Source organism: Lipotes vexillifer, unplaced genomic scaffold (genome assembly GCF_000442215.2).
Source record: "Lipotes vexillifer unplaced genomic scaffold, Lipotes_vexillifer_v1.1 scaffold1139, whole genome shotgun sequence".
Classification (NCBI taxonomy): Eukaryota; Metazoa; Chordata; class Mammalia; order Artiodactyla; family Lipotidae; genus Lipotes; species Lipotes vexillifer.
Window position 1 is genome coordinate 3,056,324 of NW_006798273.1, and position 11,620 is coordinate 3,067,943.

General features: G+C 44.2%; 1 protein-coding gene across 1 annotated transcript in view; it reads left to right on the plus strand.

Annotated features, from left to right (window-relative positions):
* Window positions 1-11,620, plus strand: part of FBLN7 (fibulin 7) — a 47,981-nt gene that overhangs the window by 32,168 nt on the left and 4,193 nt on the right. Inside the window, 1 exon segment of the mRNA XM_007470221.1 lies at window positions 9,565-9,690. Coding sequence (XP_007470283.1) covers window positions 9,565-9,690 — 126 coding nt within the window.

The window sequence follows — 11,620 nt, forward strand, 5'->3', positions numbered from 1 at the left end:
AAAAAAAAAAAAAAAAGCAGGTTTAAGAAGAGGGGTGTGCTGATTGGATGGGCATGTTGCTGTTGTATAGACATGCACTGGAGGTGACTAGAAGAGATGGACGCTGGGAAACCACTTAGGTGGCTGTTAGCAGGTGCAGGGGAGACTTAAAGTAAACTTGGAAACAGAACTGATGGAACTTATCCCACGTGGGATGTGAGCAGGAAAAGAAGGCGAGGCTCCCAGGCTCCCAGACAGGGTGCATGAGAAAATGAAGACCCAGCGACACATGTAGGTTTGTTTTTGGTTGTTGTGTTTATTTCACTATAGTTGATTTATAATCCTGTGTTAGTTTCAGATGTATGGCTTCAGATTCTTTTCCGTTACAGGTTATTGCAAGGTACTGAATATAGTTCCCTGTGTTACACAGTAAATCCTTCTTGTTTATCTATTTTATATACACTAATGTGTATCTGCTAATCCCAAACTCCTCATTTATCCCTTTCCTTCCCGTATCCCCTTTCGTAATCATAATTTTGTTTTCTATGTCTGTGAGTCTGTTTCCGTTTTGTGAGTTGATTTGTATTATCTTTTCAGATTCCACATATAAGTGATATCATGTGATATTTGTCTTTCTCTGTCTGACTGACTTCACTTTGTATGATCATCTGTAGGTCCATCCATGTGGCTGCAACTGGCATTATTTCATTCTTTTTTCTCTTGGTGGGAATGTAAATTAGTAGGTTTGTTTTAAACAACCTGTGGGTGGGTCGTTGATCCGAATTCCATTTTGGTCATGTTAACATGTCTGTGCAACATCCCAGTAGAGATCCATACATTCAACCCGCGGAGACCATCGGGCACAGTACCGTGCCCTGGTCACCAGTCCCAGTGAGGCTCCAAGCACTTTCTGCCCACTGCATCTCGGTGTTGGCGTCGCCAAGGAAAACACAAAGCAGTCGGGCCCTGGCTGGAGTAACGCTGTCCTCACACAGAGCAGACAGAGCAAGATGAGCTCCAGCCGTGGGCGTCCGTCCCCCAGGGCGGGTGGGTCTCTCTCAGCAGCAGTTGCACAGGGCAGCTCACCTGCGTGCAGTGGAAGGATCCTCCTCCCCACCCCTCCACTCCCCCAAGGAAGCTGAAACACTGGAGCTGAGGACGTGCCTGAGGGCCATCGACATACAACTTCAGCAGAACAAAAGAGCACTTGTGGAGCAGGAAGCACGGAAAGATATGGCCACACGAGGTGGTAAACCCAGCACAGGCCGTGTGGATGCTTTATCTCATGTTGAGGGAGTGTGCCAGGCCCAGTGGGGGGCCAAAGACTTCCTTTCCCAATAGAGTTAGGTGGACAGTTGGATGTAAAGTCTGGTGTCAAGGGCAAAGGAGGGTCAGAGAGACGCAGTTGGGAAATGTTAGCATAATGATGGTCTTTAAATCCATGGACAGTGATAAGAGCACCCAGAGAAGAGAGAAAAGAACTTCCCTGGTGGCACAGTGGTTAAGAATCCACCTGCCAATGCAGGGGACACAGGTTTGAGCCCTGGTCCGGGAAGATCCCACATGCCGCGGAGCAACTAAGCCCGTGCGCCACAACTACAGAGCCTGTGCTCTAGAGCCCGCAAGCCACAACTACTGAGCCCACGTGCCACAACGGCTGAAGCCCATGTGCCTAGAGCCCGTGCTCTGCAGCAAGAGAAGCCACCACAATGAGAAGCCTGCGCACTGCAACAAAGAGTAGTCCCCGCTCGCCACAACTAGAGAAAGCCCGTGTGCAGCAACGAAGACCCAACACAGCCAAAAATAAATAAAGAAACTCATATCAGATCCTGCCTCTAAAAAAAAAAACAAAGAAGTAGCAGCTCAGGACCCAGACAAAGTAGGACAAAGGAGACAGGAAGAGGCCTGCAGACGCAAACCACAGGGAGACTGCGGAAAAGCAGGGTCGTGCACTGGATGTGGTGTCTGTAAGGTTATCTTGGAGTCAGAATAGAGCACAGCTTCAGTTCCCTTGCCTTCATATCATGAGGCCCTTCCTCAGAGACCTTCAGCAATTGAAAGACCTTTGATATAGTAGCCACTTGATAATTAGTTACTGTGAAACTGACTGGCTGGCTGATTTCCCGAATGCTTGAGTGAGTGAATGAATGAATGGGGGATTATATTTAGAAACTATGAATTTCCTTCCAGACTTTTATCTAAGCAGATATATGCAGATTTTACATATTCAACATCTTCTGTGTTAACACAAGTTAATCTCCATTAACTCTTCTTTCTAAACATAACTTTTAATGGATATGAAGCCCTTCCTCATAAGGGCTATTCTGTACTTAACTATTCCTCTGTGGCTTCTGTAATCATAACCAATGCTGAGATAAGCAAGCTTTTTTTCTTTTCCATTATGGTTTTTTTTTTTTTTTTTTTTTTTTCCTGTACGCGGGCCTCTCACTGTTGTGGCCTCTCCCGTTGCAGAGCACAGGCTTCCGGACGTGCAGGCTCAGCGGCCATGGCTCACGGGCCCAGCCGCTCCACGGCATGTGGGATCTTCCCAGACTGGGGCACGAACCCGCGTCCCCTGCATCGGCAGGTGGACTCTCAACCACTGCGCCACCAGGGAAGCCCACCATTATAGTTTATTACAGGATATTGAATATAGTTCCCTGTGCTCTACAGTAGGACCATGTTGTTTATCCCTTCTATATGTAATAGTTTGCATCTGCTAATTCCAACCTCTCATTCCATCCCCACCCCGCCCCGCCACAGTGTGGTATTTGTCTTTCTCTGTCTGACTTACTTCCCTTAGTGTGATAATCTCTGGGTCCATCCACGTAGCTACAAATGGCATTATATCATTCTTTTTCATGGTTGACTAATATTCCATTGTGTGTGTGTGTGTGTGTGTGTGTGTGTGTGTGTGTGTGTGTACCACATCTTCTTTATCCATTCATCAAGACAAGCAATCTTAAAGCATTTTTCATTATGAAAAAATTCAAACATTCAAAAGTAGAAAGAATAGTTTAATGGTTCTCAGCTACTCATAGCCCAGTAATTATGAACACAGCAAATCCCTTAATATCTTGAAATATCTAGTCAGGGTAAACGTTTCTCCAATTGTCTCTCTTTTTTTTTTTTTTTTTTGTCTCTCATATTTTTAACACTTTGTTTGAACCAGGGTCCAAATAAGTTCCATACATTGCAGTTGGTGGATGCGTCTCCTACACCTTTTTTAATCCATAGTCGTCTTGAAGGAGACAACTTCTCTTCCCCGTCTCCCATTCCTTTGCAGTTTTATTTGTTGAAGAAAATGGGTTGTTTCCCACAGCTTGATCTTGCGCACTGCATCCCTGTAGGGTCGTTTAACATGATCTGCATTTCTTTTGTCTGTGTGTCCAGTTTTACTGAGATACAATGACATACAACACTGTGTAAGTTTAAGGTGTACAGCATAACTACTTGACTTCCATATATTGTGAAATGATTACCACAAGAAGTTTAGTTAACATTCATCATCTCCTACAGATACCAAAAAAAATGTTTTTTTTTTCCCTTGTGATGAGAACTCTTAGGGTTTACTCCCTTTCAAATATACTACACAGCAGAGTTAACCACAGTCATCACGTTGTACATTATATGCCTGGTACTTATCTTATGACTGGAAGTTTGTAAGTTTTTGGTCTCTGTATTTCTTATAAACTGGTAGCTAACTCCAGAGGCTTGATCAGATTCTGGTGAGATTTTTTACTGTTTGGGCAGAGCGGCGGTACATACTTCTGCTGGGAAGTCCCTGCTGTCCGTCATTTCTCTTCCTGTGATGCTGAGCCTTGGTAAGCATCACTGCCCTCATGCTGACCTCTCTCCAGTAGTTCCTTAAAGAGGGACTCAGGGGGGCAGTTCCCCGAGTTCTTACGCTTTCAAAAAGTGTACAGCCTTACCACCCAACCACTGTTGGATTGGACATAAAATACCTGTCTCACATTTTCTTGAGTATCTTAAATGTGTTCTTCCACGTCTCCTGTTTTAACTGATACTGTTGTTGCTATCATAAGTCTTTGTGCCTGGATGCCCAGAGGATTTTTTAATTTTTCTTGAAAATCCAATAATCATATTGGGATCCGGGTCAGTACTGGCCTTTCTGGGTCAGTTTCCTCAGGTGTGGGGTTTATCTTTGCATTAAGAAGTTTCAGGGGCTTCCCTGGTGGCGCAGTGGTTGAGAGTCCGCCTGCCGATGCAGGGGACGCGGGTTCGCGCCCCGGTCCGGGAAGATCCCACATTGCCGCGGAGCGGCTGGGCCCGTGAGCCGTGGCCGCTGAGCCTGCGCGCCCGGAGCCTGTGCTCCGCGACGGGAGAGGCCGCAACAGTGAGAGGCCCGCGTATCGCAAAAAAAAAAAAAAAGAAGTTTCAGTGGCTGGAGCAATGTGGCCCCGAGGACCTCTGGAAACTTCTCACGACAAAGCTCCAGCGTGGAGGAGACTCGAATAGGAGAATCCAAATTGAGCCCAACAAGGAAGCTCGGCGCAAAACAATGAAAGGGATGGTCCAGGTAAAAGTAAGAGAGAGGATGGGGCAGAGCAGAGAAGGCATGAGCCACCTTGAGAAACAACGAAAGCGGGGGATCAAGAGTCAGGAAGTCGGAAAAGCTATGCGGGAAAACTTACTTCCCCTCAATATGAGTAACAGAAAAGGACTCTTGCCAAATTCCATACAAATTATTATAAGAAAACAGAGAGTAAACTCTCTACAGTCAACGAAGAAATCCCAGAAAGACATGACCATAAAAAAAGATGAAAACTGTAACCTAGTTATTTCCAAACAAGTGGAAAGAAATTTTAAAAAGATAAAAACAATGAAAGGACAATGTAAATAAAAATCAGAAAACCTAGAAATGAGGTGTTTGGAGAAATGGAAAATTTGAAGCAAGATGAGGAAGAGGAAAAGAGGAAAAATCAGCTCATGCATCTAAAACACTTAGCTTAGTTCCAGGGAAACAGTAAGTGCTCAGTAAACAGATTAAAATGGAATTATCATCCATGCTTTTGGCTTTCCAGCCTCTCCGTAGTCTCTGCCAGTACCCTCTTTTTTTTTTTTTAATTGAAGTAGGGTTGATTTACAATATTGTATTAGTTTCAGGTGTGCAGCAAAGTGATTCGGAGATATATATATATATATATATATATGTATGTATGTATGTGTGCAGCAAAGTGATTCGGATATATATATATATATGTATGTGTGCAGCAAAGTGATTCGGATATATATATATATATATGTATGTGTGCAGCAAAGTGATTCAGATATATATATATATAGCCGAATCACTTTGCTGCACATATATATATATATCTCTGAATCACTTTGCTGCACATATATATATATATCTCTGAATCACTTTGCTGCACATATATATATATATCTCTGAATCACTTTGCTGCACATATATATATATATCTCTGAATCACTTTGCTGCACATATATATATATATCTCTGAATCACTTTGCTGCACATATATATATATATCTCTGAATCACTTTGCTGCACATATATATATATATCTCTGAATCACTTTGCTGCACATATATATATATATCTCTGAATCACTTTGCTGCACATATATATATATATCTCTGAATCACTTTGCTGCACATATATATATATATCTCTGAATCACTTTGCTGCACATATATATATATATCTCTGAATCACTTTGCTGCACATATATATATATATCTCTGAATCACTTTGCTGCACATATATATATATATCTCTGAATCACTTTGCTGCACATATATATATATATCTCTGAATCACTTTGCTGCACATATATATATATATCTCTGAATCACTTTGCTGCACATATATATATATATCTCTGAATCACTTTGCTGCACATATATATATATATCTCTGAATCACTTTGCTGCACATATATATATATATCTCTGAATCACTTTGCTGCACATATATATATATATCTCTGAATCACTTTGCTGCACATATATATATATATCTCTGAATCACTTTGCTGCACATATATATATATATCTCTGAATCACTTTGCTGCACATATATATATATATCTCTGAATCACTTTGCTGCACATATATATATATATCTCTGAATCACTTTGCTGCACATATATATATATATCTCTGAATCACTTTGCTGCACACATACATATATATATACTTTTTCAGATTCTTTTCCATTATAGGTTATTACAAGATATTGAGTATAGTTCCCCTGTGCTATACAGAAGGACCTTGTTGTTTATCTACTTTATACATAGTAGTGTGTCTGTTAATCCCAAACTCCTAATTTATCCCTCCTCTGTCCCTTCCCCTTTGGTAACCATAATATTGTTTTCTATGTCTGTGAATTTGTTTCTGTTTTGTAAATGAGTTGATGTGTATTATTTTTTTTTTAGATTCCACATATAAATGATATCCTATAATGTTTGTCTTTCTCTGACTTACTTCACTTGGTGTGATAATCTCTAGGTCCATCCATATTGCTGCAAATGGCAATATTTCATTCTTTATGGTTGAGTAATAGTCCACTGTTTATATACCACATGTTCTTTATCAGTTCATCTGTCGATGGACATTTAGGTTGTTTCCATGCCTTGGCTTTTGTCAATAGTGCTGCTATGGGGGCTTCCCTGGTGGCGCAGTGGTTGAGAATCCTCCTGCCAATGCATGGGACACGGGTTCGAGCCCTGCTCCGGGAAGATCCCACATGCTGCGGAGCAACTAAGCCCGTGAGCCACAACTACTGAGCCTGTGCTGTAGAGCCCGTGCGCCACAACTACTGAGCCTGCATACCACAACTACTGAAGCCCGCGCGCCTAGAGCCCGTGCTCCACAACAAGAGAAGCCACCACAATGAGAAGCCTGTGCACTGCAACGAAGAGTAGCCCACGCTCACCACAACTAGAGAAAGCCCGCGTGTGGCAACAAAGACCCGACGCAGCCAAAAATTTTTAAAGTAAAAATAAATGTAAAAAAAATAGTGCTGCTGTGAACATTGGGGTGCATGTATCTTTTCAAATTAGAGTTTTCGTCTTTTCCAGATACATGCCCAGGAGTGGGATTGCTGATCATATAACTGCACCATAAGGAACCTCCATACTGTTTTCCGTAATGACTGCACCAATTTACATTCCCACCAAAAGTGTAGGAGGGTTCCCTTTTCTCCACACCTTCTCAAACATTTGTTATTTGTAGGCTTTTTTGTTTGTTTGTTTGTTTTGCTGTACGCGGGCCTCTCACTGCTGTGGCCTCTCCCGTTGCGGAGCACAGGCTCCGGACGCGCAGGCTCAGCGGCCATGGCTCATGGGCCCAGCTGCTCCGCGGCATGTGGGATCCTCCTGGACCGGGGCACGAACCCGTGTCCCCTGCATCGGCAGGCGGACTCTCAACCACTGCGCCACCAGGGAAGCCCCTGTAGGCTTTTTAATGATGGCCATTCTGACCGGTGTGAGGTGGGACCTCATGGTAGTTTTGATTTGCATTTCTCTAATTATTAGCGATGCTGAACATCTTTTCACGTGCCTGTTGGCCATCTGTATGCTTTCCTTGGAGAGATGTCTATTTAGGTCTGCCAGTGCCCTCTTTATAGCTCTGACATGCATTTAGCTAAATGCCACAGCTTGGACAGATAAGAATGTGATGACAACTGTACCTCAATCAGTCACAGATGGGGCACCAGAACTGGACATCAGACCATGGAATGCCTGACATTGTACCAAGATAAGAAATAAAGAGAGTCGAATGGAGCCTGTCTAGAAATGAAAATCCTGGGAAACAAGATCCAGACGGGAGCGGGGCACCTCTGCATTTCTCTATCAAGCCAATGATTCCACCTCACCCTACGCACACCCACACCCACACCAGCCAGGTGCAGCCAGGTGCAGCTAGACTCAGTGCCTTCCACTGGAAGCCCAGCAGGGGACAGACAATGGCGCTGGTCGCCGCCCCGGGGCCAAACCGAAGGATTCTCCGGTTCACAGTCTTTGGCTCTCTGCCCATAACTTCCCAGTCTAGTGATCTGGGATCTTTCAGACTTTGCTGGGGAGCAATGATGATGCTGGACAATGGACAGAAACAGGAATCCCAAGCTCTGGGGCATCTGTGTCGTTCCAGACACATTCCTGGAAACTGGTCATCTGAAAACAGAACATAGAAGGGGCGATCGCTGAGTTTCCCCTCCCCAGGCTGATGTTACTGCGGAATCGGAATGGCTCCTTCTCCAGGGATAAGCAGCATTTGGATGGTCTGGGTCCTTTCACGATTAATAGAATCCATGTAATCGTCTACGTAACATCCCAATTACGAGGAGGCTGAAGAGAAGCCAGAGTCCCTGCCAACCCACCCACAGGAAGGCTGTTGTTCTCATCAGGAGCAAAGCACCTTTTCCTCCCTCTTGATAGACACAGCAGGAAAGGATGCTCTTATGCCAACAAGAAGGTGCTTCCAGTTTTCTTTCCCAAGATGCTGTGGTGAAGTCAGTGAACAGACAAACCTTTCCTCTCTAGTGGAAACGGCCTGTGCTCGGTGCATTAAAACTGGGCTTAAGGAACTCACAACAAGCAGATGTGGGCCAAGGGTCTTAAAAAATCAATTTTTCTCATTAGAAAATTTATTGTGGGAAAACAGAAGAGTATAAAAAATTGTCAATAAGCAAAAATTACCTGTAATCTACCACACAGAGAAAAATCTATTAAAACCTATTAAACCTATTAAAATTTTATTTTATTATTATCATATTTTTTGGCCACGCCACTCGGCTTGCAGGATCCTAGTTCCCCGACCAGGGATTGAACCTGGGCCCCCATCCGTGAAAGCGACGAGTCCTAACCACTGGACCGCCAGGGAAGTCCCTAAACCTATTAAAATTTTAAACACGTTTAATATATCTCTCTCTGTATTTTCCACAGGACCATTGTGTATATAAGCGAAGAACATTTCCCTTTTCCGACATTAAGGAAACGTCAAGGTCAATATTAACTCCTCCCTGGTCGCACAGGAAATAATGAGCACAGGAGGGTGTCTGGGTGGGAATTTGGAAAGAGTTCATTTTCCCCATCTCTGGACATTCTGATGGGCCACCCCTCTCTCTTATAAGCCTCTGTATTGAGTTCTTGTTCAGAAGGTGTTCTACCTGGGTGCTGGTTGATAGGGGCAGAGTTGGGGGGCTGTAAGGCTCGACGCAAAGGCAGTGTGCGCACAGGCCACAGGTAGTTGCCTCTGCCCCGCTACAGCATCTACACTGCAAATTAGAAAATGGCGCCTCTTGGTGGAACGTAGCTGGGTGATGGGCCAGCTCCCACAGGTAGAGCTCCAGGTGGGCGCAGCGTGCGCCAGGGTCCGTGGCCTGCTGAATGGAGGGTAGAGGCTACACCTCAGCCCCACTGGCCCCCTCCCAGCTCTTGCTCTTCCTGGGAGGGGCCGTGGCATGGGCAGAGTGGGCAGGTCACAAACTGGAATCATCCTGCCATGGAAAGAAAGTGACCCCACCTTTGTTTTCTGTTTGTTCATTTTAGAATTAGAACTCACATACCTGTATCTGAAACTTATTTATTTTCCTAGATATCAGCGAATGCTCCAGCCAGCCTTGTCAGAATGGTGGCACATGTGTGGAAGGTGTCAACCAGTACAAATGCATTTGTCCTCCGGGAAGGACGGGGAGCCGCTGTCAGCATCACGCCCAGACTGGTACGTAGCGGCTGTGGGGCTGGGGGAGGACGGTCTGCTGCAGAGAAGTAGGACCCTGGTCATGGGTCACCAAAGGCAGACCAGGCGGGATGTCCTCTGTTTTACATCCAAGGATCCCTCTGGTTCCCTGAAGTGGTTATTTGGGATGGCGTTTAGTTCTTTTGTGGAACCAGAGTTTTGATCCTTCTTATGGAAGAAAATGCAAGTGGCAGGACTGACCCCACCCTGAAAACCCTCCAGATTGGAAACTTGGCCTGAGAAGCTTCCTTGCTGCCACCTTCACATGGTTGACTTTTCCTCTGCACGTCAGCAAAACAGCTTCTCCTGCAGACGCTCTCATCACGTCCTGCAAAATTCGTAGTTACTGACACAGGCCAAAGTATTTTCAGAGATGAATGAACTGGACGTTCGACTGGTGATCCATACTTGAGTCTCAACATTTGTCCAGCCTGAAGGTCTAGCTGTCACACTGTGGCTGTTTTTGCAGGTGCCAAGAAAATCCAGTGATAAGGAATCTATGGCGGATGGGTGGCGGTTCTACACTATGCTGCAGCCAACGTTTCTTATATAAGAAAATCAAAACCGGGACTTCCCCGGCGGTCCAGCGGTTGAGACTCCATGCTTCCACTTCAGGGGGTGCTGGTTCGATCCCTGGTCAGGGAACTAAGAGCCTGCATGCCATGAAGTAAAAAAAAAAAAAAAGTCAAAACCTAAAGATGTCTTATTCCTTTGCCAGAAAAGCCTGAAGTGTCCTGTCTGTCTTGATTTCTGAGTGGAATCTTGGTGGGGGGGAGGGTAGGAATTGGTGTCCAGAGAGCACAAGCTTTGTCAATACTTGATATCCTTGCATTGGACCCAGCTCAAGGTCAGGTTTAAATGTTGTGTGCTACCATCACCACCATCCACCTCTAGAACACTTTTCATCTTGCAAAACTGAAACTCTGTGCCCTCCCTTTCCCCAACAACCATCCTATTGTCTGTCTGGATGAATCTGACCACTAAGAACCTCATGTAAGTGGAATCATACAGCAAGAGTCCTCTTGTGCGTCACATTACATTTACCACCGATTCCTTTGCAGTCTCTTCTGACCATATGAGAGCTCTCAATCCTTTGAAAACTTTCAAAAACTAACACTTTTTTTCTGGTAAGAAAATTGATTTATGTCCTTAGTTACAACAAACAAAAAGCTTAGACACTTTAGGTGAGTATTTTAAAAATACAAAAAAGAACCCTTTAAAAGAAATAGTGTTTTAAGCTCCATAGTTTTTTTTTTTAATTAATTTTTACTGGAGTCGAGTTGATTTACAATGTTGTGTTAGTTTCTGCTGTACAGCAAACTGAATCAGTTATACATATATCCACTCTTTTTTAGATTCTTTTCCCATATAGGCCATTACAGAGTACTGAGTAGAGCCCCCTGTGCTATACAGTAGGTCCTTATTAGTTATCTATTTTATATATAGTAGTGTGTATATGTTAATCCCGATCTCCCAGTTTATCCCTCCCTCCTTCCCCCTTGGTGACCAGAAGTTTGTTTTCTACACCTGTCACTCTATTTCTGTTTTGTAAATAAGTTCATTTGCACCCTTTTTTTAGATTCCACATATAAGCGATACCATATGATATTTGTCTCTCGGTGTCTGACTTACTTCACTCAGTATGACAATCTCGAGGTCCATCCATGTGGCTGCAAATGGCATTATTTCGATAAGCTGCATAGTTTTAAACTACAGTGATCACGGCTAGAATTTTGGTGTTTTAAGCCTTTGTAAGTGAAACGCGGATTTAACGTCACTGTGGTCCTCAGGGTGCAGTTGCGTGGCCTGCTTTTCGTGGGTCGTTCTGTTCGGGTGCGTCCCCTGTCCTTCGCCCCTTCCGGTGGGCCCTGGACCGACGGCTGGGTTTCGGCTAATTCCGTGCCTTTCCTTT